General features: G+C 37.0%; 2 protein-coding genes across 2 annotated transcripts in view; one reads left to right on the top strand and one right to left on the bottom strand.

The window, feature by feature from the left end:
• The window catches only part of Tmem164 (transmembrane protein 164), a 466,391-nt gene that overhangs the window by 249,727 nt on the left and 188,865 nt on the right, over positions 1-27,799 (top strand). The gene's annotated exons all lie outside the window — the stretch shown is intronic.
• Ammecr1 (AMMECR nuclear protein 1) overlaps positions 1-27,799 on the bottom strand; it is a 109,895-nt gene that overhangs the window by 14,406 nt on the left and 67,690 nt on the right. Inside the window, exon 3 of the mRNA XM_057759101.1 lies at positions 8,327-8,441. Coding sequence (XP_057615084.1) covers positions 8,327-8,441 — 115 coding nt within the window. The remainder of the gene's footprint in view (positions 1-8,326; positions 8,442-27,799) is intronic.

Below are 27,799 nucleotides of genomic sequence, written 5' to 3'. Positions count from 1 at the left end.
TAATTAACAACACAGCCAGTTACTGGCCATTCACAAAAGACTGACCTGCTAGGCTTAATATACCAGTACTATTGAAGTAAATGAAAGGACTCGGTTCTTAATGAGAGGAACAGGGATGTCTGGCACACTTCCAACTCTTTCAAGCCTTGCATTGCTGATGACATTCAAATGCATCCAGGATATTGTGGCCAGAAACAAGTGCTGCACAGGACAGTCCATAGATCAGGCCCAAACTCTCTTACTTCTGGGTGGAAAAACTCAATGCTTCTTTTCCCTGAAAAATACCCACAGTGCTATACATCATCATCTCAGACTCATCATATCACAGCAAATTTTGTCTCACTCTAGCTCAACCTACTACAATAGTGACTTTTCTTAGTGAAAGAAAATTCAACATCAAAGATGACAATACCTGAAACGCAGGCCTACTTACTCCAAGTCTGCAATCTGGAATAATTTTTGGGTAGGATTTTAACTGTAAAAGATGATACTGATCTGTATGGATCCTACTCAGTGTTTGCCCCCAAACTCAGTAGTACCAAAAAATATTTAGACTGCATATTCTCTAGCTCCTCCATTCAAATTCTCAGTCACATAGCTGGCTGCATCTCTTTGCCCACCATCTTGAGTAGAAATTCTGGAGTTCTGCAGGTGTCTATCTGGTTAACAGGACCCCTTTATAATCTGGTTAAATTACAAAATTTTAAAGTCTTGTAGCAATTTGGATTTTTTTCATTTGCTTTTGTTCCTTAGTAGCTTTTAATTTGTAAATTGTAACAACTGCAATCATGAATATTTTTTTCAGTAATAAGAGAAGCACACATGCAACTTCTCTTTAGAAGAATATAATGGAGGAAAGATTGTGGATTATTCTGTAATCCCTAGTATGACTAACAGGTAAATTAGTGACTTAAAAACAATTTTCTCCTAAGCTGGGCCAGTAAGAAGTACATCTTATGTTACCTTTATCTATTACCCACTCAGTTCTTGGAACTCTCTTAATACCTCTTGAGACATTTTGTAGAAAAAAAAAAACAGGAATATAAATCAAAAGAGATAACTGATTATAAATTCATCACTTAGACATTAATAATCTTTTAACATAATTGTATATAAAAACTTGCCTTCATCATCTACCTCAGCTAATGGATTATTTTTTGTTGTTATGTAACAACTGCAAGTGTCCCCTTGAATAAAATGCATACATGCTGCTCTGGTCTAAAATCCTTATAAATCAGTTACCTTAGCTTAGCAATAAATTTATTCAGTCTCTTAGGATCAGTTCTTAGCTTCTGTAGTAATTTTGATTCATGTAGGAGACTTAGACATCTTGGTATAAGGAATACAAGCCTGCCAATTTAGTTACAAAGGTCCATGAACAAAAATCAGATATAGCATTTATTTTACCTAATAGCGTGGCACTCTAAAGTACCTGAACTATCTAACAATAACCCCTATGAACTTTTAAAGAATCAGTTAAAATTTTAAATAAAGCAGTGGTACATCAAAAAGCTATGAAGCCAAACATATTTATATATCATTTTCAATGAAAGAAAATGTTCTTCCTCAAAGATTTACAGTGAACAAGGGACAGTTCAGAGTGTAATTACAGGAAAAACATTTCTATATTTTGACTAATTATAATAAGCATTCAGAAAAATTGAACACTGAAGTTTTCCATGCAAAGTTCAGGCAACATAGGTGACCTTTAAATAAAAGGCCCACTTTTCATCAAAAGTTATAAAAATGTATTCCTACCATTTTTAAAAGAGGAAATAACAAAGGAGATGACTTTTAAGATGAGGAAGCTGAAGTTATGTATATTTTTCAAAACCTAGAGCTATGACTTAGTTCACTCTTCAAAGGCTGGGATGGGGCAGTTTTCTCTGGTCAATCGTTCTGTAGAAAATCTTTGACTGGTAAGAGATTAAGAAAAATGTGTCCCAGTTCTAACTGTACAGTGAGTATGTGGCTCAGGATGGGTTAGCTCAGTTTATGAAAGAGGCTTGTTTCTAAACAGTTACATGGAGGTTGATTAATAAAAATGGATTAATCTTGAAATCATGAGGAAGACCATAAAGTGCCTCTCGTAAAATGAATAATCTCTCCCTAATGTGACTGTTTCACTTACATTTAAATGTAAAATGCTGACTTAAAGAAATGACACAGTAATAAAATGGAGGCATTAAAGGCTTAGAATATTTTGTTACCATAGAGAATTCTCTGTGAAAATGAAATGTAGAATGCATAATTTTAAAAAATGGACTCTTTGACAAGTTTTGGCCAACATTTACATTGACAATGACCATTTCAAAAGTTTGGGAACTCTTTTTTAATGGTTTCTAAATAGCTGATTCATTATCTGGATGTAAAATGAACCAGAAGCCATTAAAAAAAGGGGGGAGGGGAGCCTGCCACAGAACCATACTGTCAAAGAGACCTTAGTCCAACCTTTTCAACTTCCTAGTATAGAAACGGAGGTCCAGAAAGGTCACAGAACCGGGTAGGGGCAGCTAGGAACATAACCCAAGTCTCCTTGTTCTCAGAATTCAGCACTTTGAAACAAATGAAATGCTGGGACACATGCAGACCACAGATGAAAGAACTGTAACTGAACCTCCAGGCAAGAAGAAGGAAGACAGTGTAGATTCTAGGGCAGGAAACAGAAAAACTTCCTCCACCAAACAATACAGACAGGAAGGCAGGAGACCCGAGCTCAAGTGGACTCTGTTGTCCATTCATTAAGGGTCCAAATGAGTAAAACAAATATTTATGGACTAAATCCTCTTCTAAGAAGTTGCTTTAACTGCTGCTTCCCCCCCTTAGGCTTCTTGTTCTGCATGAGGACTTGTTGATACCCAGCAAATCCTCTGTAGATGGCCAGTAAGTGCAAAGCACAACAATGTTTCACAGCACTGAGAACAACGCTCAAAGCAGAGCTTCGTGACAAGGACCAGATTCCCATAACCACAGTGGCATCTTCCACTCCATGTCAACGTCCTTCTGAAAATAACAATGAGGCACAATTTCCAGAGCTAGGTAGACTGATTTCTTTTTGTTGTTGTTTGTCTTGTGTTCATAAATGCAGGAATTTGAAGGCAGAAGAAAAACAGAACATAATGTACATCATAGTTTCGGAAAAATAATCACAGGGAAAACAGACTGTATACATGCGACTACAAGTCATTTCACTTAGCGACTTTGTGAGTCATGCTAGCCATCTGTGTATGAATGGGGACTCTGTTTTCAGCTGTACATTAAGAGGATCTAAAAAAACCTGGAAACCTTTATGAGGAAAAGAGAATGAAAAAGAGAATATTAGCTTCTATAATTTAGGGGGGGGGATAATGACAGTAGCCAATTTGCTCATCTCATCTGTTTATTCTCATGAAGGATGTTACAAAAGTGCCCTATTATTAACTGCAACCAGACACATCAGAAATGGAACTGCTCGCTTGAGAGGTGTGCATTAGAGGTTCTTTTGAAAATGAAGTACAGCTCTCTGAGTAGCAGGAGTCCTCAAGGCTCACACACAATGACAGATGCTTTGTTATATTAGGGACAGAGTGGGACTAGAGACATGAGGTCTAGCTTTAATAGTCCAGGGACAGATTTTTGAATCACACAAGAATCATGCTGGCCAGCCCCATTAAGCATGGGATGGATGATTCCATGTCAGTGTGATGTACTAAAAATGAATCCCCCAGAAAGCTGTCTTTGAAGTCAGATAAGGAAGAGAAAGTCTTCAAGTTTGTGCAAGTGTCATTAATCTACGTAAATATGATCTAAGCTTTTGCTTTTGGATATGTTAGAAAAAATTTCTTCTTCATGCCTTTTAAATGATCTTCCTTCTAAAGCTCAGAAGTAAAAGATGCCTGATTGTAATTTAGTAAAATATTTTGACTTCTGTCAGTTACGTGCTATATTAGATCCCAACAAATCATTGGTAGCATGTACGCCATACAAATTCTATAAACACGAAGGCTATTCATTTTTAATATCCTGAAAGTGACTGGTTGAGGTGACTATACCTAGCCTCAACCTGTCACACTCTGCCCCTTGTCATTTGTCTTACAATCTTTCATATTGTTTGAAAAGGAAACATGACTCCCAAACAGTGGGACTGTACTAGTTTTAGGCTGTGTCATTTTGGAAGATTCTGACATGCGATGTGAAGTTTTCTTTCTTTCTAAAGTGCCATGTCTGCCAATCATCCTGTCATTTAGAATTAGCATAATGCTGTCAATGGAAGAACACAGAACAGTGGTGGTGGTAAGTTCTATCTTCAAACACAAGAGAGATTGTGTTAGAATTCTCCCCGAGGGAGGAATTTTCCTCATTTAACAATCATTTTAGCCTTGCAGGTGGATATGACAACATATCAGCTAATGAATATTTTCCACAAATTACTCGCTTTTCAGACCTTTATGAGATCCCTTTAGGAAGGGATTTTACTGAAGTAATATATTTTGTCAGTTGCCCTATTCCAACTTCTGCTTATATCAAATGTACTATTTTATTTTTTTAAGTTTATAATTCTTTAATAACTTTGTTTTCCCCTAAGGAATAAGCACATGCAAGACTTTGCATTTCATGTTAAAATTAAACACAGCAAATATGGTATTTTATTCCAGGGAAAGAGCTCTAATTACTCGACCATGTAAAATTTCTCAAAGAGAAGGTCATAGCTCTCATAGTATAGTCTGATTTCTCAAAATGAAAAATTAAAAATATATAATTAACTAATATGCAAGGATAAACCATAAGGTCATCTTCATAATTTTCTTTTACATAATAATCATATATATGACTAAGCATGTACAAAAAGAATTTACACAAATGTACAAAAAGCATTTATACATAGAAGGTAAAGAAACATAGTTTAGGATACTCAAGTCCAGTGGCAAGACTAATTAATGTACATATTTGGTAAGATGTATGTTTTCCAAACACTTTCAGTTTGTTGGATCTGTGCTTGTAGAGCCCACAGATGCTACTAAGGCCTTGATGTATTCAAATGGTGAGATTATTAGGGACTTAATTTCTTTTTACTTTAAATTTTTTTAGAGTTTTCTTCAATAAGTCAAAATTACTAAAGATTCTCTGTGTGTGTATTTGTAAAATTTATTTTACTATTTTTATTTTGGTAAAATACAAATAAAATTTACCATTTTGGTAGGCTTTTTTGTTTTTAGCTTGGAATAATTTTTAAACCACACAATTCAGTGACATTAAATGTATCTCTCCTCTTATATAACCACCTCTGATTCCAGAACGCCTTCCCCACTGCCAATGGAGATGCTGTACCCACTAGGCACTCACTTCCCATTCACCTTTTTCCTAGTTCTGACAACCATTAATCCATAACCTTCCTATAGGTTTGTCTATTCTGGACATTTCACATAAATGGAATCATATGGTACATGGCCTTTCGTGTCTGGCTTCTTTCACGTGGCATGATGTTTCCTAGGTTCATCATGTTATATCATGGATTATGGCTGATATGGATACACTATTGGTAAGAAATAGTTGGGTTTTCACTTTGTGGTTATTGTGAAAAGCACTGCTATGAGCATTCTTATTTAAGTTTTGGTTTCAATATCTTTCTTAAATTAATTTGGGCATATATCTAGAAATGGAACTGTATCAGCCTGTAATTAAAAATATTTTTACTTCTACTTTGACACATTGTTTAAAGCTATAATGGTTTTCATAATTAGAAAAGTCAACCTTTAAACTATCTTTCCCAAAAGAACAGAATTCTATTTTTAACCACAATAGTGCACTTAAAACTAACTCACTTTCTTAGAGTTAAAATTGGAATTGTTACTCTTTGAGGTGTATTTCTTGTAAGTTTCAACTGTCTTATTTAACAGTGATGAGATAACAGAAAGAGACAGTCTCTCCCTCCTGGCACAGCCATTATAGCTGTGTGTAATTCACTTTCAAATGCTGATATACTAAAAGTACAAAATCCTGTGTGTTGTGTTAATTCAACGAGAGAATGTTACATAATAAGACAAATATTTATGCTCCCAAATACCAAGTCAAAAGAATATGGAATCTTGTAGAAATTCAAGCTGGCAGAAGGTAACCACAAAAGACAAATAGCACTTGATAGAATACATAGTGCTAATATTTCAAGTGCTGTACTTCCCATCCACCTAGCAGAAAAGAGATACATCTTATGAACATCAAAGCCAAACAGCAAAGTGAATTTTTGCTGTTGAGAGTTCTTGATGTGAACTGAAGGGGATGTTATTAACTCTGTTTATTCATACCTATTTATCAGTTACTTTTCTTCTTTTTTTCAGTTTTTTCTTTCCCATGAAAAACATACATACATTTACTCAATATGTACATATGAATAAAATGAACGTGTTTATACATTCTCAAACTGTATTTTCAACTCAGTGGCTGCAAGTAAGGGTAAAAGGGTAACTGTAGCTTGGTCATCCCCTTGATCTGAGACCTTCCCCCATTCTTACTCCCCATCCCACCACTATACACATTACATTCTCCAATATACAAAGCAAAAATTAAAACTCTGGCTAGAGAAAAGAAAGTAACAGTCCTAAAACAGTAAAAGTAACCACTGAACATACTAAGTGTTCATCAGTGGGAACATGAATCAGAGCCATTAAGTAAAAACTACTGGGAGATAGCTCCATAATACTGGTCAACTTCTCTTCAAAAAAGAAACTCTAAACAGGCCTGGTGTCATGGAGCACGTATTCAATCCTGCTATTCAGCCAGCAGAGGGTAAGAGGATCTTGCAGTCAAGAGCAGCCTGTGCAACAGGGTGGCAAACAAACAAAACCGTTGACAGAGGAAATGAAGAGAAGGAGGAAAGGAAAAGGGAGGGACCATCAAATAGGAATGTCAAATGTCACAAAAAATAAAGAAGGAAATTTTCATTCTATAAAAGGGTTGACACTATTCAAATTTTCTAGTATAAGTGTTATTAAATTATTTCATTTCTTCCTTTATAAAGGTCATAAGATGCTTTCATATTCTGATAACACAAAAAAGCCTATCACAAAACCCAGAAAGGACACTTTCATCCTCTTCTATGCAAAAAGTTATAAAATAGCTCTGGTGTCACAAAAATAATTCATATCAGAGATCTTCTGAGATGAATCCCCAGAATATTACTCTGTACACAGAGTAGTGAACTGCAGTGGAGTAAACCATCTGGAGTCTCATGAGCAATCATGGAAAAATCAAAACTAAAATTCAACTCTAGTTAACTATGAGGACAATGATCTGGTTACAAGGCAGTCTCAGTAACAATAGGAATGATTCTTCGAAAACAGCAGCAGAAAGAAAAGCTCTTATAAGGATACAGTAATTCTGTTTATAAGTGGTGTGTGAGAGAATGTTATTTATCAACAAATGGCCCTTGTTTCTTCTCCCACTCGTTTCTTCATATCCTGCATGTAAGTTTCTCTCTGCTTCATGGTAGAAATCCTGTCTTGACATTTCTGTACATGCAGAGAACACTGCCTGTAACACAGCTGTATTTAGGAATACAGGCATGGCCTCTGTTCAGCTATTTCAACTGCCAAAGTAAATCACCCTAAGTTTGTTTTTTTTTTTTTGGTTTTTCGAGACACGGTTTCTGTGTAGCTTTGGAGCCTGTCCTGGAACTAGCTCTTGTAGACCAGGCTGGTCTCGAACTCACAGAGATCCGCCTGCCTCTGCCTCCCAAGTGCTGGGATTAAAGGCGCGCACCACCACCGCCCGGTCACCCTAAGTTTTTAATTGTACATAGTAAATCAGAAAAATACAATCAACATCGGTTTCTCTGATAATAACAAGGCACAGACATACTCTAGATAGAACAGTATTTTCAGTGTAACTTCAAGTATGTATATTAATGTAGTCAAGAATGAACTCACATTATTTAGTTCTAGTTTACTAATACTCTGTCACTGTCACAAAGTGCCTTCCCCCCACATGGTGCATTTTGCTAACTCTCTTACTGCTTCTTTCTGACATGTGTTGTCTGACTGCCTAATCATTCAGTGGTGGTCACAGCATACTGCAGTGGAATGGAAAGACGGGAGAAATAGAGTCCAGTCAGTCTTTCTCACTACTTATTAACAGCCTTATTAGGTACTTAGGTGAGGTAGGAGGATAAAAGAGAACACCACATTCAGTTTGGAGAATCTAATGCCATAAAAATAAACCCTTCACTTGTATCTCATTGTTCCATGGGGAGCTTTATTTCAGTATTAGAATGGACAGGAAGCCTTATATTCTGGACTGAATTGGTAATTTCTACTCAGGAGTTACCTTCATGTAAAGTATATTATAATCTTACCTCCCAGTCCAAATAGTCACAGACATCTTCAAAGTTAGTGAGAAGAGACACCGAGCAGAAAAGCCGTGGCAGCTCATCCCTTGTCATTGGTGGAAAACGGCTGTCTTTAAGGGCACTATTGAAGACAGAGCAGAGATTAAAGCCATTACTGGATGTGAAGGTTCCTGAGTTCAAATACTGACAACCATTTCAACTAGGTAAATAATTAAGAATCAGAAATGTATTAAAGGTGCAAGGGATCATCCAAGGTATTTTTTTTGGAACCTAGAGATTTTATAAATCACTATTTGTCATTAAATAGATTGTTTACTGGCCAAGCCTGTGACTACTTCAACTGTAAAGAGTGAATGTTCACTCTCCTAAGCAAGTTTTAGTCTCTCCATGTTACTTGTAAAAGCAGAACATGCTTTATTTCACATTTGAGGAGACTAAAAGCTGGAGTGGTGGAAACATGCTAGAAGGCCTCAGAATCAACTACTGGAAGAAGAAATGTATGCATGATCACACAGCTGTCTTTTTACATATACAATTACATTGAAAACATACAAAAGTTAATCCAAGCTACAAAAGTTACCACAGAACAATAACGCAAAAAGATGAATTTTTTTCAACAAGGAAATAAAATCAAAGAAAATGAAAATAATCATTCAAATTGTAGACTAAAAACAAGGATTTCATGTGCCCAATGAAGGACAACTGAAGATAGGACTCAAGAACCTGGAACTACAAGAAAGAGGGCTCATCTGTACAGCAGAGGTCTGATTAGGAGATTGTGAGGTTATTAACCCCATCAGCGGAGCTCTGAGTTTCTGCATACATAAACTCTGATTAGACCCTTTAATCAAGTAGCACTGTGCCAAACTCTAGAGACCCTTATAAAGGATAAAATGGTCTTCCTCTAAGAGTAGAAGAGATAAAGCAATGGTGCCCCACCCACCCCTACCCCCTTACTTTCTCTTTGCTTGGCACACACCATGTTCCTTGTAGTTTTTAAAGAAATCATTTCCTGGTTAAGCAGAACACAGCTCTGATTATCTAAAGTATAAGTGCAACTATTGAAATGGCATCCATAATCAAACAGCCTATATAGCAGCCAGGCTTAGAAAACGTTCTCACTGCTTCATTCTCACAGATTACAAACTCAGAAACATAACGATGTCCACGGTCTTTGGAAATAACTTAATTCCCTTTTAAGTGACTCATTGCCAAATCCACTCTTCTCCCACTTTTTGGATTTTTGAAACAGGCTCTTGTTATACACTTTTTTTACAAAAACTTTTTCCTCCCTTCTTGACATTCTGAAACTTAACTGCATTTATGTTTTCAGTGCATTCTGGTACTCCATCTATCCCATCATACAAAAGAAAATGTTCTCAAGAAGATGCAAAGATGTTATATATTTATAAAGTATAAATATCCATATCATTCAAGAGGCCACAATCAACCAAGAAAGTCAGGAAATTGCAAACTCATACTCCAAAAGAAGCAGTCCACTATTTTATAATTTACAACATAAATTTCCTATGGCTTGGCTCTCTTTATTTTCCTCCTGACAAAATTCTTAAAAATATTCTCAAGCTCTCATCCCAAGGCAAGTTGAAAACACACTTATATTTAAGCACCTCTTTTACACACAAATACGGGAACAAAATGCTAACACATTGTGGAGATGTATCCCTGGTGTAATTAAAAGGCCAATCATATTTTTCCATTTTCCTGTTAAAAAGAACAAAAAGAAATAGAAAAAAACCTTTATACATTAGAACCATGTAAATAGAATTTTTGGAATTAGTGAGGTGGTTTTATTGTGGTAAAATATGCATAAGACTTAAGACTTGAATTGTTTTAAGTATCTATGTTTTGGTAGAGTAAGTATATTCATAATCATTAACATCATCTATCCCCAGAAATTCACTGACTCCCCACGTGAAACAGTGCACTCATTAAATACTCAGTGCTGCATCAGTACCCTAGGATTCAAACACAATGCTTCAAAGCTTTGAAACAACAAAGGGACATTAGTCATGATGGAAATCGCCTGATTGTATCAAAGAATTCAAACAAATTGTTGGTATTCGCATTTTTCTCCCATCTCCAAGTAACTTTTCATTCAACTTGTGAGCAGAGAAACATCAATGGCTCTCAATGCAAATTCCTAGAGAAATACACTGGCAATGAAAGCCTAGCAAGGATTTAAGGGATCCTAAAGAGATAAAAATTCCGCTGGGGACGCACCTCTAAGCTGTCAGGCCAGTGTGGATAGCTGATACCCAAGAGAATTGAGCTTATCTCAACCAAGCCCTTTTTAGAATACACCATACACACTGTTAAACCTAGGGCTTTGGAGAGGATGATGGTGTGTTTTGAAGTTGGGCAATGACATATGAGGTGACTCAGTTAAGCTAAAAATGGAGGTAAACCTATAACCCAGATTTTTAGGCTCAAGTCCAAAATTAGTATCCACACATTAGCCTTCAACTTTGAATAGATAATAGTTTTAAATTTGAAAATGAAATACTTGTCTTACTTTTTTTTTTTTTTTTTTTGGTTTTTCAAGACAGGGTTTCTCTGTGTAATAGACTTGGCTGTCCCAGAACTCACTCTGCTGGGATTAAAGGCGTGCACCCCCACTGCCCAACAAAGTTTGAAACAGAAGCAGATGAAGACTTCTTAATTTGTTTAATGTATATTGGTATCTTGCCTGTATATATGCCTGTGAGTGTCAGATTCCCCTGGAAACTGTTGTTACAGATAGTTGTGAGCTGCCATGTGAGTGCTAGGATTTGAACCCTGGTCCTCCAAAAGAGCAGCCAGTGCTCTTAACCACTGAGCCATCCCTCCAGATCCTTACATGGCTTTTTTTTTTTAATCTCAAACCTGTAGAGTCTCTGCCTAAAAGAAGATAGACAATCATTCAGTAGCATTCATTAGTAGCCAAATGGAAAGCATTCATACATTTCTTGGCTACTGGAAATTACAAGAATAAATTACTAATATTGTCCATTGAAGATATCGTATACCCAACAAATATCTGCCAATTTAAATTCTAGGGAGTTTAAGAAACGAACAGGAGGATCGTGTAGTAAACTGATCATGAAATTTCTCTTTAAAATGATAGGAAGCCATTTTCAAATGTTTAAACAGTACTAGGGAAAATAACCAAACCATTTATGCACAACATCAGCTGGCTGCCCCATCAACCATATGATGGATATGAGAGGTTTAAACAGTAATTTAGTTCACATACCAAATTCAAATGTATTCAGTTTAATCTGGCATCTTCCCAAGAAGACATTTCACCTAATTGAGAAGCAGCATTAACATCTGTCAAAGTTAATATCTAATGTTAAATAGCACTTCAATGAATACATTAAGAAAATAAGACTTCAACCATCAAGGAATCAAGAGGTTTGTGAGAGTATCTGCTAAGAAGAAATAAAGCAGAGGAAAAGAGGCACAACATTAGATACAAAAGGCTCATCCTAAACAATATTATTGCACGCAACCGAAATGACTGACGCGCACCTGTCGAGCCATTCATTTGCTTCCTGAAACAGAGTCTGTTAATCAGTTAAGAAGTGGGAAGTTACCGAGGTGACAGGGCTTCCTATTATAGACAATCATTTTGGAGCACAAGTAATTAAATACACAATTAAGCACTGCTACTGGAATGAAGTGTGTGTGAATTATTTTTTTAATTCTTTCTGAGAAGTTTAGGCCATTAGGAAATTCCTTGTTCTGCCATTCCTGGACATTGTGACCCCAGGAATAGAATGTATATGTGACACATCTGCACCACACTAACTTAGAAAACTAGAATTTTAGAACCACATCTGAAAATTGATACATAGCTTCTCTTTCTCATCGAGTAGCATGTTTTAGCATTTTTAAAGAAATAATGGGGCACAAACCAAAATTCAAACATGTTACTCTTTTTTTTTTTTTTTTTTTTGGTTTTTCGAGACAGGGTTTCTCTGTGGTTTTGGAGCCTGTCCTGGAACTAGCTCTGTAGACCAGGTTACTCTTGTTCAAACTTTAGCATATTGCTGTCAGGGGAGAACAAAGAAAACCTGATTTTGGTAAGGGCTATGCAGGGAAAAGAAATTTTCAACTCTATGTTATATGTACACTGCTGCCTGGCTGTGAAGTCTTATTTCCTTTATAAAGGCAACTTACTTGCTGTTTAAAAATTCTGTTGGTGAATCTTGATGCCCATTTTAGTTTGGTATAATAATGAGCAATTCAAGAGGAATGGAGACAAGAAAACAGGGCTGGAACAAAAGGAAGAGGGCTGAAAAAAAGAAGTGAGGAAAGGAAAATGGATGCAAAAAAGTATACAAGGAAGATACCTAGAAACGTGTCCAGTAGAGATGCACATGCAAAGGGACAAAGAGAAAACACGGAAGGGAGGATTAGACGGTAAGGGAAATAAAGGGTGGTAGCTTCTGTAGGGTTTGCTATACATGCTTGGCTCCTATGAAATTCATAAAGGCTTCAAGAGTGCTATCACCCACTGGCCTTCTATTGGAGTTCTTGGATTCTTAAAATGCCTGCATGTATTTATATTATAATCTCAAACCATGAAAGAAGAAATAATTGTTTTAAAAACCCATGCTCTTTGAGATAGCCATGGCTGCCCACCAGAAATCTCCTCTTTAAGCAAGAGTATCATAAGAATCTGCCTCTGTAGGCTGCAAGCTTTTCCCTTATAAATTAGATAAATTGATTGCAATTTTGATTTAATGGAGGAAGATGAAAATTGCCAAATATATGATACCTAAAGAAACAGATGGCTAAATGTGCATATGGCAAATATGTCTCGTTTCATCCTGTGCAATGTTCATGCAATGCTTTCTCTGTGGAGTTTCTGGATTACTCTACCCTGGTTTTGGAAAAAAAACAGCGAAAAATATTTTTTTTAACTTTTTCTGATGAAAGTCTTTAAAATATATTCTGCCAGAGTAAATGGTAATTTAATTTTCACTGTATGAGTCAGGTTCATCTTAAAGACTCAATATGAGTTTGAGTCATTCATTACTACACACGATAAGAACAGTACTCTCATCATATTAAAAAGGAAAGGCTGTGTGGGCTTGGAAAACAGACTATAATATCGCCATGAGCAATTTCCATTTTGGCAAATTTAAAAACAAGATTGGTTCTGATTTCAAGTGACTGGAATACAATAATAAACTGATGCAGACTAAAAATCTCCCAAGGAGTTCACCCTCATTTAAATTAGAGCACTCTAAAGCTGATTGAAGTTTTTTTTTTTTGAGACAAGGTTTCACTATGTAACTTTGGCTAGCCTGGAACTCGCTATATAGATGAGGCTGGCTCTGAACTTAGGGGTCTACTTGCCTCTGCCTAGGATTACAGGTGTGCTGGGATTCAAGGCATGCACCACCACACCCAGCTTATTAAATTTCTTGAGACAAGGTCTCCTACATGCCCAGGCTGGCTACTAATGCACAATATTCCTGCTTTAGTCTTCCAAATGCCAAGATTACAGGCAAGTACCTTCATACTTGGCTATAAATGAATTACTTCTTAAAATAGTTGGAATGTAAAAACTTTTGTCTATATCCCTAAACGAATTATCTCTTTGCAGCCATCGAAAACAAATTCCAATGGTGGATCCACTAATACAGCACCAAAAATGCAAAATTGAAGTTGCAGTTAACACATCTTTTAAAGTTGTTTGGTTTTCTTGGCTTTTCAAGACAGGGTTTCTCTGTAGCTTTGGAGCCTGTCCTGGAACTCATTCTGCAGACCAGGCTGGCCTTGAACTTACAGAGATCCACCTGCCTCTGCCTCCCAAGGCTGGGATTAAAGGAATGCGCCACCACAGCCTAGCTCACTCTTTACACTTGGAAAGGACCTAATATATTAACATGGTCAAGAGCTTGGGGTCCTGGAATCAGAAATCCTTGCATGTGGATATTGGCTCCATTGCAGACTACCTGTAAAATTACCTTCATCTGTGGAAGTTCTGTTTATAAAATGAAGAGAATAATGGTACCTCTGTAGTCCTCATAAATGACAGATAGTGAGTGTATAGTATGTTGAAAATGAAGGAAAATGAAACAAAGGCTTTTCAAAGCTACTTGTTAAAATCGTCCTATAGTGTGACTAAAGGGCCAAGCTTAGTCTAGTCCTACAGCTCCCTTCCTTTCACCAGACTAGTCGCTGGCCTCATGGAGTTATTATGACAATAAAAGAATAAATAACACAGCTGCAGAAGTGACTTGCATAGTGTAACTAGGTGCTTAAGAAATCGTGCCTGCTGAAGAACTCTGATAGCAGGTACAGTCACTAAGTTTATCCCCAGGCGCGCTTTGGAGAAAGGAAGGGAGCTGCAGGACTAAGTGTGGCCCTTCAGTCATGCTATGGGAGAATTTTAACAAGTAGCTTTGAAAGGCCTTTGCTTCATTTTCAAAATACTTATTAAGCACTTACTGTCAGTTATGAGAAGGACTACAGAGGCTAGAACAGTAATAGTTGACCATCTTAATGGGAAAACCTAAAGTCCAAAATGCTCCAAAGCCCAAAACTTTTTGAGCACCAACAGAGATTCAAAATGTTTCCGATTTTAGAGCATTTCTGATTTCTGATTCAGATCAGGTACAGCGAACACCCGAACACTGGAAAACCACATCTGATCCTAAGCACTTCAGATCCAGGACACTCAGCTTACAATAAGTGGATTACTAAATAACACATGGGTGTGTGTAAAACACCCATTAAAATAATAAATTATAAAATGCTGAAGAGGAATGATCAGACAAGGTTAACTCCCTTTTTGGAAAGATCTAACTACTGGTTTGCTGGTTGCCAAATGACCTAGGATTGTAGGTAACTTTACAGAAATGAACCTGTTTTATCAAGTAAGGTTCACCTTCTTCAAGAATTACACCAACAAAGAAGAATGTAGTCATATATTATATAACATTTTCTTGAGTATCCTGAACTAGACTTTTCCTAACTCTCTACGGCAAATTTTACTTCTGTGCAAGAGATGTTATCAAGCAATGAAGTTTGTACAATGAAGCTCATTTTATACAATTAACATACACTAATATAAAGAAATAGTGCTCATGAAATTATAATCACTCTGTATTATTTTCTGTCCTACTGGTTGCAACCTAAGAAAATGATCAGTATAAAGACAACTCCCTAAGAAGCAAGAGATGAGGAGAATCAAAGACAGAGACCAAGAGAGGCAGAGAGAGAAAGGAGACAGAAAGAGAGGCACGTGGGGAATAGGGAGAATCAGAGACCGCCAAGGGTAACAGCTTTCTTTCCTTAGTGGTTTCCAACTACTTGGGTTGAGCATTTATATCACGGAAAAAAAAGGCTGACCAAACAGTCTAATACTCTTATTCATTCTGTTGTAGAAATCTTAAGCCATGCCATTATGCTTAGGTTAGCTTATCTAGCTTTGGATAAACTGGTTGAACAGCTTAAGAAGATTGCTACAAAGAAATGCAAGTTGAAAGAATCTACTTAACCAGCCAGTGTAAACTGAAATACATTGTAGGGTGCTAACTGTGAATGAAACCATGTGTTCTACTACCACACCAACCCAATGGTAGATGACACCTTTCCGCAGAGTTCCTCATCTAAGTGTTATTGTAACCCTCCAATGTGGAATGAATGAGAGAGAGTATTAAGGTCAACCCAATTACCAAATATTAGTAGGGCTTAAATGTTTTCACATATTCTAGATAAAACAATCCTGAAAAGAATTTCTAATGTTTTTTCCCATTCCTCACTTGGGCACATCCCTCTTTGAAGCTGCTGGCTGACTTTTCCTATCAAGTTTAGAAGACTGGTCCTCATGTACTTAGATGTGATACTTCGAGCCAAAGCAGCTTTAACCACTAGAGTCAAGATTTATTGTGAGCCAAGCATTATGCATGGAGTCTTCTGTTTAGTCCTCAAAATACTCCCATTATATATGTGAAGAAACAGAAGTTGAGATTAAGCAACTTGTGTAGGGTCCCAAAACAGGTGAGAAACAGACTGTCTGAAGTTGGCACTGCCTCCTTCAAAAGCCCCATTCGCTTTTGGAAACCAATATGATTATGAGGTCAATAACCGTGTATGTATGTATGTGTATATATATATATATATACACACATATATATAATATATATGTGTATATACATACATACACACATATATATACACACACACATATATATAATATACACATATGTGTATGTATATATATGTATATATGTATATATATGTGTGTATGTATATATATGTGTGTGTGTATATATATATATACACACACACATATATATATACACACACATATATATACATACACACATATATATATATAATATACACACACACACACACACACATATATTCAGAACCAGTTTCAAGAATTTCCTCTTTCGGGGACATTAACTAGAAGCTCTACGTCCAAGTGTGAGCACACTCTGAAACCACTGCACTGAAAGCACTCACTTGTTTTCCTTCCTCCCCTTCCTTCTCCCATTTTGATCTTGATGATTCAGAGCTGTTGCCACCGAAAAACATCTGTTTTGTCTAAACTTAATAAGTCTTATTAGTGGGATACTAAGCCTCGCCTTATTCTGAAACCTTTCCACAGCTTGAAATTTAATCTGCTGGAAGTCATAATAGAGTTACCAAAGCACTAGGATTTGGACCTATCTAAACTGGTGGGCCTGTTTCTGATTTCTATCTGCTATTTGGACCTGAATAAGTTGTCTCTTATTTGCCACAAATGTCACGTTATCTTTCTTCCCCTTTTCCATGACAATCAAATCTATAATTTGAACTTCATAAGCCACAAGACATGTGTTATTACTCTAACTTGTGTGCCTGCCATGTTAGAGCTGTTCAGTCTTACCTCCTTTCTAACATATTGCCAGTCCTTGATGCTGGTGCTGGTGACAGAGCACATGATGGTTTGTCTTGTGTGACCTGTTGATAATTTTTATAGTTATCAGTGGCAGGGAACTAAAAGCAACTACGGGAAGAAGTGAAGCTAACCACAAAGACCAGACACAAAGTGAGCTTGTGTGCTCTATCGTAAGAAATAAAGAAAAGGGAGCGAGCGCTTCCTATTTCCTCATAATGTCTTCCATCTGTATTCCTCCTTCACTGTGTCTTTCTACATGTTTTCCTCTCTTGCCTGCTTACCCTAGTGAGGTAAGGAAGGAAAAGCAGTAAAATGTTAGAAGGAAGACATGAAAGAAAATGCTAAATATGGGAGAAGAGAAGAGGTGACTACCAGACAGAGGCCCACAGTCGCCACCAATGACATTCCGTGTGCCTGCGAACACAGGTGCAAGAAGCACCTGTGAGGCAGGTTTGTGCTCCTATATATTTTCCCACTGGGTCAAAATGACCTTTACCCTTCTGAACAGTTTTCCATGTTCTAGTTCATTTTCTGAGGAGACAGAGCAAAGTGAGTGGGGTTTTAGAGGAACCCTGATTAAGTAGAAAGGGGAAGGAAAGTAGTATGTCTCGTCCTCATGCCTTACCAACCACTGATCGGTAATGCCTACTACCCAGTTCATCCGTACTTTCTCCATGGCCTGGTTCTCTATAATATGTGTAAGTACACAAAAATTCTTAAAATCACTGTAATTTGCCATACGTTGATTTAAATATAACTATTTTAATATTGGCCGCCAAAGGCTATCTTTGGGGTGAGGCATCCTTTTATTTTTCATGATATTTCACTATTTTCAAAGTATATTTACCTCTTTTATCATAGCTAAACCTCGACACAGCCCCATGAAGTAGACAGAGCTAATAATACATTTTGTTAGAAACTATAATAGAAGGATTCTAAGAACAAGTCCCCTATAGTCATGGGTTCAACCAAAGGGTACTGCTAGAAATCCTTAGAGAACATGTAGTCTTAAAGGGACAGCTTACTTCATGTATCCAAAGTTACTCAGCTATCTGGCAGCAGGACCAAGACTCTACATACATCTCCTGACTTCTTCCGTTTCCACCGAGTGTTCCATTCTACTGCCACATAGTACTTGGTCAGCTCCATCCTGATCCAATAACATGCCATAGCAGATGTTTAACAACCAAAGAGGAAACTGGTGCCCTAGAACAATAAAACAGTGAGCTGCTGCTCAGCATAACTCAACACCGTTGGGCACCTGGTACCTGTTAGCCTCCCGAGGCCAAGGACAACCTAGAAACTGAGTAGATAAGGGAATGGAAGCAGCGGGGTACCAGATGACCACTGTAGTCCTAACTACTGCCCTCCTGCATTTCCTATCCACTCCTTCCTTTCCTGCTCCTTATACATCTTATCCAGTGGAGCTCTCTCCCTGTCCTGCTCTTATCCAGCGGAGTTCTCCTCTCCTGCTTGTCCCTTGCTCATCTTATCCTGCATTCCATCTAGTCTGACACATCATTTCTCCTTAGCTACTTAGTTACATAAGGAACATTCAACAGCAAGTTACATATTTCTAAAAGAAGACATTTAATTCCCGTTTATTAAAGTCTAACAACAACAGAGTCTTGTCCCCATGGGAAAAGCCACTGTATGTTCTGTTTGTGTGTGTGTACAACTATGTAGGAATATAAGCTGGTCAGGGCAAGATAACCTCAGTGCTCATTTTCAAGTAAATAGCAAAATGCCATGTGTGGATTCAGTACAGGGGAAATATGTGGTGCTCGATGTACTCAAGCTCTCTTGGACTTTAATCCATCCTACTCCCCAATCTTTTAAATTGGAACAGATTTTACTTCAGACCCTCCAATATGTTTAAACTCAGTCTGATAAACAGAAAAGGGCATTTCAACTCCTTGCTTCTTGTTTGGTTGTAGCTTAAGAAACCCAATTTTCAAGGGCAAAGACAAATTTTGCTAGCATAGTTTTCCATTCTTTTACCATCAAAAATGGAGTAACTCAACAAAAAGGTTTCCTACTTTGATTGTTTTCATGAGGAAAGCACATAAAATATATTGGAAAGACTTCACAATGTGCAGCTGAAATAGCAATTGCTGATTCTTCCCTATGATGCATTTTTATAAAACCACAGCTGATACTGATAGGGACAGCATCATCTGAAGGTAGGAAAAATGCAATGGATAAAAGCCATTCAACCTAAATCATAATCACGTGACAGTAGAGGTTTAATCTATAGCAGAACTTTCTATAAACAGGTAGTGGCTATAATGACTATGGGAATCAGGGAATATCAAATGAACATGACTTATTTTAACAGATATTTTGAGTGCCTGCTAGAGTGAAAGCACAAGACTGTATCTAGGGTCATTCCATGTTCTACTCAGTTTTTTAGAACACCTTGCTTCATGGAAGTATCACTACACTGCAGTAACATGACTAGATTCGAAGGGAGTTGAAATTTGAAAGGCCTTTTATTTGTACCATGTGTATATTATAATTTAATTACACCCAAGGTAAATGGATATTCTTTTATTTGTTCACTGCTATACATTTACTACCTAACATTCAGTAGCTGGTAAGTAGGTATTTAATAAATAAAATAAAAATATAGGAAAAGCAGTCTCATATAGCCTCATTTTAATACATATTTATTGGTAATATAATAAACATTAAAATAATTGTGCTGCATATACTTTATTAAATGGTTAATGGTCCTTTAAATTCTCTCATCTTTATATTTTTATGTATATCTTTTATTGCTCAGTTTAAAAACTACGCCATTTAAAGTGTAGATACTTTTTTAAAGCCATTAAATGATGTTCATTTAGAACGTGGCAACTGGTTTTTTTTTTTTTTTTTTTAGTTTTTATTTATATTACTGTGCATTCCAATGCCACTGTTTGGCAATATTTTTCTATCTGAAACTCACACAGTGTTATAAATAGATAATAATCTCCCATGATAGAGTCACAGAGTGGCTTTGATCTCACAAGCCCTTTCCCCTTGAGGAAAACATGAATGCTCGCATCCTGACAGAGCTCAACAGCATCTTAGGTTTATGTTGCTTTTATTACCACTTTGTTGTAGCATGAAACGTATAGGGGCTCATAATACTAACCCATTTTATGCTTCTCACACCTTCTTGTAAAGGGACATATTATGAATTGGATGAATCATAAGACATCAAGGTAGGCACAGATGATAAAAGAAGTACAATGGTCTATTTAAGTGAACACAAGCCTGGAGGAAATCAGCCAACAATTCACATATACTCACACTGTTAAAATAAATCCTGTCGCCACTTCCTGTTTTCCGATGGACTTCATGTTAGCAAATGTCCAATGTCCAAAGGGAGAAAAGGTCTTGTTGAAAATCAAGCCTCTGAAGCCATGAGGATTACTGAGTAGGAGAAAGCAGATTCTGTGGAAAGTGTGTGGGAACAGTGTGCACCTGGCAGGACTGTCAAAATCTTGACTTGGAGGCTTTTACAACTCACGAGGTTCATGGGGGGTTAAAGTATAAGCATGCACTGGCATGAACTCTATCAATCACATTATACTTTAAAATTTCAAGGTCTGGTTTGCTTTTTTATGGAATAATGTTGGCTTAGAATGCTGCTCAGAGCCTGCTCCGCGGGTATGAGACCAGGCTATAGCACTTCATTTTCTTCTGCATCTGCCATGGCCTCTCTGGAGCCCCATGAAACTAAAAGCCACTTCTTAGGCCTTGGTAAACAACATTAAGGAAACTGAGTGAATATTTTCTGTGGATTTAACTTTCCTGGAAATAATTATCAATGATGGAAAACAAACTCTCCAAACAGAATAAAGCCTCATTAATTTAAACTCTACTATTTCAAAAAATTGGCCTAATTCAAACAGACCTTGGCTGAAGGTTTCCTTTAGCAAATCTGGAAAATAAGGATCCACTAAGCAAATCAAGTCTGTAATTAAGGTTGTTAGGGGAATATAGAACTTGCTCAAAGAGAACAAATTGGTTTCCTGACTTTACTCATCTACAAGCATGATAACATGCTAATTACGAATCTTCTGTGTAGTTTAAAAATGCAGTTCTCTGAACAACCTTTCCTAGACAACACAACCTATTCTGAGACATCTGTGTCACTAAACCAAGCACAACTAATTTTAAAATAAATATTTCATTTATTCTTTTTTGTATGAATTTTTATTAATTAAAATTTTTATTTTCCATCCCAATCGCAGTCATTCATTCTTCTTGCTTACTCTTGTCTTCCTGCAACTGTTTTGAATTTGGGAGCTTTTACTCACATGGTGATATTACTAGCCACTTGCCTACTGTGCCAATGACCACTAAGTTTATGGTTTACAATAGGTCACTAATAACTCAAACAAAAAATAAAACTAAAACATCTGGACTGAGTTTGATTACTTGCCCACTATCTGAACCAATTCAATTTAATATATGAGATAGCTCTATCCACAAAAGAGGGAAAACAGAGGGTAAGAAAGGATTATGTTCATGAGGTTAGAGGTCTACATACCAAAACAAACAAAATAAAAAGCCAAAACATAAATAAAATCCTTTAGAACACTGTACGTTAAATACTAAAAGTCTAGTCATTATAAAATAAATACCAACTAAAAACCCAATGAAGTATCGATCCTGTCCAAAGGAAGCATTCCTGGAAGTTGTTACTCCTCATGCATCTACACTGGCTCTCATTTCACCAGCACAGGGCAGTCTTCCAGTTCTCCACAACCACTCCCTCTGCAAGTATGGCTCGCTGCCTAGGAAGCTCTGTTGCTCTGTCAAAAATATACATCTGGTCACCCTAACTATAGTGCTAGCTCTTGGATTTATACAGGTTTCCCTAAAACACCAGACATACTAAACTAGCACATCATGGATATTTTACTAGTTTTGCTTCATTGGCCAGGATAAGATGCCTCCTTTCCATATACAGAATTGTAAACCACAGCGATTAAAAAAAAAAGGCAACAAGATGTCCTGTTTCTATGGAAACCTTGAAAACACCAGAACCAAATGTGTTTGCTTAAGAAAATTTGGGACACTAAAATTGATAGGTATCCTTTCAAAGGCCTATATAGAAATACTGAATAAAATAATCACAGGTCAATGTTCCAACAAAAGTAAAATGCTAACCAGTAAATTTTATAGAGGGGAAAATTCAAAATGGTTTTGGGCAGGACAGTCACAAAGAATCTGTGTTCTAAATGGAAGCATCTTTATGTTTTGAGTTCATCATTTAGGTCTGCTCTGTATTAACAGTTCAAAAATCATCTAGGACAGGACATCATAAGCTTGTGACCCTTGAAATGAGACTTTCTTGGGACAATGTTTCCAAGATAGTCAATATATGCAGGACCCAAACCAGCTATTGAGTTGTTCCATTTAGGGGTTGCTTTTCTACAGAGCATTATAAAAAAATCAGTAAAACTAAATGTGGACTACATATGAATATTAAAAATAAACATAGCTATAAATAATTTGGGCACTTGTCTGAAGTTTTACTCTTCAGAGCTAATCTACTACAACACATCAGCATTAAATAATCTGTTCCTGGAAAATGGTTCTGTTTTAACAATGTGCATCCATCCTATTTTTTCACTAAATTTCAAGAATTTCCCTTTAGAATATGTGTCAACATCTGCACTTAATGAACCATCTATTTTTTTTTTTTTTTGCAGAACCAGCTATTCATTTGTCCTATATTAGATGACCCCAGCTGGTTGCTGGAAATGTTATTTTCTTTGTTAATGTACATTGCTACAGTGAGGGCTAAGCTCTGCCTCCAGAAGACTTTCTCCATCTTCCTTTCCTTTGGGGAATATCATAGTTCAAGACGTTTTTTTTGGATATAGAAAGCATATCTTTTCCATATCCCCACCCTTGGATGATGGAACTGAATCTTGAAATGTCCATAGAGATTCAGCTTTAAAGTCCAGTCTTTGAAACTGTCAATCTATTGAGCCTCAACTAATTCCTCCCACTTCTGTTGTCACTGTACCTCCACCTAAGGTGGACATTTTTACTTTCTTCATCATAGAGCTTGTGTATATACACAAGTATTCCTTATAAAACTGCCAGCTCCTTGAAGGAGAACATGTCCTGATGGTCACCATTGGTAGTACTATGGAGTACTTAGTTCAGATATGTTTTTAGAATTAAGTGTTCACAAAACATGAAACTGAAATGAATAAAACCTTAATTCGGTCTGATATGATTAAGGAGCAAAACCATAAGGATTTATGAAAAAGTCTGTCTTTAACTACAGCTGTGTTGTTATAACTGCTGCATATTTAGAGAAAACTGAATGCATCTTTCAATCAAGCTTTGGAACTATAGTAACTATTCTGAATTGGAATTACCTTATTAAGAAAATAAGTAGAAAAAGAAAAGAAGGAGAGCAAGCACACTGAAATCTCTAGTAACATGATGCCAGCTGGAAACTAAAGACCTTTACAGTAAATTCAGCTGTACGAGTTCAACCAATAATCTTCAAAGACCTCTTTTTATTTTTTTTTTATTAAACTCCAGAATATAAAGAGGGCAATAGTAAGCTGATAAATGAAAACCAACTAGGAGCCATGTGGAAAGTGTATTCGCACTAACTCACAAGCTGTTCTGTCCTGAGCTAGGTTTCCACCTTCTCCCACTGAAGGTCGGAGTAGACCTCATTGCACTTCATTTCTGAGCCTGACAAAACCACAACTTGCAAATGACTGACTGCTGGCAATTGGTAAACACAGTCAACCCCTTCTCTTTCTAGACAACCCCTCAACTGTCTTGCATTCACAACTTTTTGTACCAGATGTTATGTTAAAATGAATTCAGTCCTATCAAACGCACAGCAGAAGGTTATTTTCCCACTGCATCACAGCCTTATTACTTTAAACACTCCTTTAACCCCCAAACTGTTTTTTCACCACACAGACATTTACTGTGTGGTATTTATTCCACAGGGAATGAGGAAGAAAGTCAAGTTCAGAGAGGGGTGGAACTCTTTGGGGAATGGATATTATCACAATTAATGTCTGTAAACAGGAGCTCTTAGAGGCTGGATTTCAAAAGGGCTTTTTGAATTTGCTAAATTCAATGATAAAAATGACTCAATCACTAGCTCAATTCCTCTTCCCTAGGAAAAAGATATTAAGTAAAACTTCATTTGTTGAATTAAAGTTTTATTTCTGTACCAACACAACCTAAGTGCTTTAATACATTAGTAAAGTTAAACATAATTAGTTTGCTACTAATAAATGGCAAATATGAACCATGACCTCAGGTGGCTTGATTAGAACTTTAGTCCTCCAAAATTGTTCCCCTAGAACAGAAAGGTCATTTATGTAAAGTCACCCTCGCCTACTCACTCAAACTTTGTAACCCAGAAACTATAAACAAAATGCCACAGAAATGGTATCCTTCATGAGGATTCAAAATATACAGGCAGTAAATGTCTTCTGCAAAACAATTCTAATAATGGCTTTATAGCATACTCTTACAAATGTTTATGAGTTAGAACTGTGTCCTATAGTGTACACACACACACACTGTACTTACGGCTTCTCTTCCAGCTACTGCTCTTTTCCATTCATCTTATGTGGAGATTACATACCGTTTTTTTTCTTGAGAGATTTCAAACTTGTATTTCAACTGCCTCATTTTTAAACTAGCACAACTTCCTTACTACAACAAGAGTATCTAAATGTGAAACTGAGTATCCCCAACCTTTATTAAATGATAACTGATACTGTTATAACACAATGAGGTAGAATGTCATAATTTAAAATTATAAGTTGAAAACAAAATATAGGTACTTCTCTATTCCAAAGTAATCACTACAAATGAAAAAAGCTCACTTTTGCAAACTTATTTATTTTCATATGACGCATCTAACACATATTTTCAGGTTTCTTTGCTTCACACATCACTAATATAGGATTACAGTTCCCAGTGCTTTAATTGCCTTAACCACCTTATAAACAGATACTTCAATTTACTGAGACAACTGGCTCTTAGTCAAGCACTTATTTTGGTCTATACCTAACTCCTAACAGTTACCAAGGGAATGTAAAAGTGTGAAATATTTGAAATATTTGTTCTTGGGAGGGGATAATCAACTTCAGTAAGGAACAGAAGCATGCAAGAAATGAAGCAGGCAAGGGCTGTAACACAGGCACGTGCGGTGGGAGGTGAGTACACAAAGGGAGAAACAGTAATCCTGGGAAGCAGAGGGAAATTTCAAGGTGAATCCTTTGGGAAATAGAAAAGAAACTTTACACTATAAAAATATAAACAAAGCCACAAGCATTTACTTATTTATGTGCTTTAAGAAACCTCGAGCCGGGCGGTGGTGGCGCACGCCTTTAATCCCAGCACTTGGGAGGTAGAGGCAGGCGGATCTCTGTGAGTTCGAGACCAGCCTGGTCTACAAGAGCTAGTTCCAGGACAGGCTCCAAAACCACAGAGAAACCCTGTCTCGAAAAATCAAAAAAAAAACAAAAACAAAAACAAAAAAAAAAACAAAAAACCTCGAGTTTCTTTCTGGAAATCATGAATAGAAAATGGCATATGCCTTCTACAAGAAGAGAATAGCAACAACCAACTCTGACACTCACCCATTTGGCAAAAATACCACTGTACCAGGTCCTATCACCCTTTACTTTAGCCTATGACTTCAGGCTACAAATGACACTTAAAGTCGTGGCCTGGAGCACTTCAGTGGTGGGGAGGAAGTGATATGTCTGCCCTGGGCCAGCACATCCTGTGCAGCAAGCAGAGGCTGTGGGGGGTGGTGTGGAAGATGAAACAAGCAACGTGTTCTGGGAAAGAGAATTAAGACTCCTACTGAATCCATATACTAGCTAGCAGTTTCAGGGGAACATTGCTACAGTTATAGTGCTGTGACTCAGCCAGGACCAGACTTATCCTAGGTCTCAGAGACCTTTCAACCTGAACCCTAAATTCACACCTTTGAAGTCTTTGTTCTTAGTCATGACTGATTGATCTGGGATCCACTGGTGATTCACACACTGATCCACTGCTGTGAACAGAATGCCCCGGAGAAGCTGATTTTGCTGACCCTGTCACCAGATGCTGGTACTTTCTCTTGTACAGCCACATGAGTCTCAGAATCCACATAACTGAACAGAGAAGTTCAGCTTTATGAAGGTTTCAGATGCAGTCATGTTCAATACTGGCATTACTCTGGTAAGCCAACCCTTCTTGAGGACAAGGGAGGATCCATTAGCTGCTTGAAGACCAAATAATTTTGGCCTTCATTCAGACACTTGTTCTATTAAAGATAGTTTGACTATTTGTCTAGAAATACAACTTCTAGTAAAATATCCTAAAATGCTAGGATATTGCTGACATGAAACTTAAATTAAAATTAAGAGTAGACGGTCAATCAGACAATAGAAACACATCTTATTTTGACAAGAAAGGACAACTAAGAAATAGCCACACAATGATTCATTGATAATGTCTTCTGGAAAAATGATTCTGAGACAAGAGGGGAAACTATCAAAATATAAAATGAACTCACGCTGACTGTGATGGTACATGTCTGTAATCCGAGCACTTGACTTGGGAGATTGAAGCAGAAGGATCATGGATTAGAGGCCAGCCTATATACTACACAGTGAGATCTTGTCTCAAAAGTCAACCACAAACATTTGAATCACTTGTGCTAGACCTTCCAAATGTACCTACACAGAAAGCAATGGAAAAGAAGAGTTTTTGGTACTAAGGTCTAGTTTGATGTCTTTTAATTTATATTACTACTTGTACTCTGCTCATGGGGTTTCGTTTAGGTGCAGGTGGTACATGGCTCTTTCATACCTACATGTTTCAGAAGCCACTGATAGAATCGACACACCCATCCAGCAGGAGATGGCACAACACCCCAAATTCCTGAAGGCTGAAAATTGGACAAAAACAAAGGGACTGTAAAGAGTGTCTAGAAGATTAGATTTATTCCAGGAAATTTCATATAGGGATGAGTACAGGCCACTCAAGGGAATGTTGGTGCCAGCAGGATTTTCTCACAGGAAAAGACTCATCTTCCATTTCTAGAAGGTTGCCCTCACAGCAATATCTACAGATGAACATTCCTGCTTTTCCGTTCACCTTTTCTATAAATTGCAACTCTGTTATAGGCAAGGCAGAAACAAATTGAGAGTTCTTTTCCTTCTTGGCTCTGACTAAAATGGTAAATAAATTCACACTTTTTCATTTTTCTTTCTAACACAGTGACATGAGTACTGCCTGGTCTCACTGCTATCCTAAAAGAACAAAACACCACCAATTTCTGACCTAGCATCTCCAGCCACTTGATGGTTTTGCGTTCAGAGCAGCTCATGTTGCCATGAGCAAGTAAGGAAGCCCTGAATATGTGAAATGACAGTATCATACACTGGTAAAATTCCTTGAAAATCTAAGAGATAAGTAACATGAATAATGTCCCCCCAAAATCTATCAATTTTATTAAAATTACAGGCAATATGTGAATAAAAATAAAAAATATGTTTTCACTGCCAAATTTAAAA

Source organism: Chionomys nivalis, chromosome X (assembly GCF_950005125.1).
Source record: "Chionomys nivalis chromosome X, mChiNiv1.1, whole genome shotgun sequence".
Lineage (NCBI taxonomy): Eukaryota > Metazoa > Chordata > Mammalia > Rodentia > Cricetidae > Chionomys > Chionomys nivalis.
Note: the sequence above shows the minus strand (reverse complement) of the source record. Positions and strands in the feature narration are given on the sequence as shown.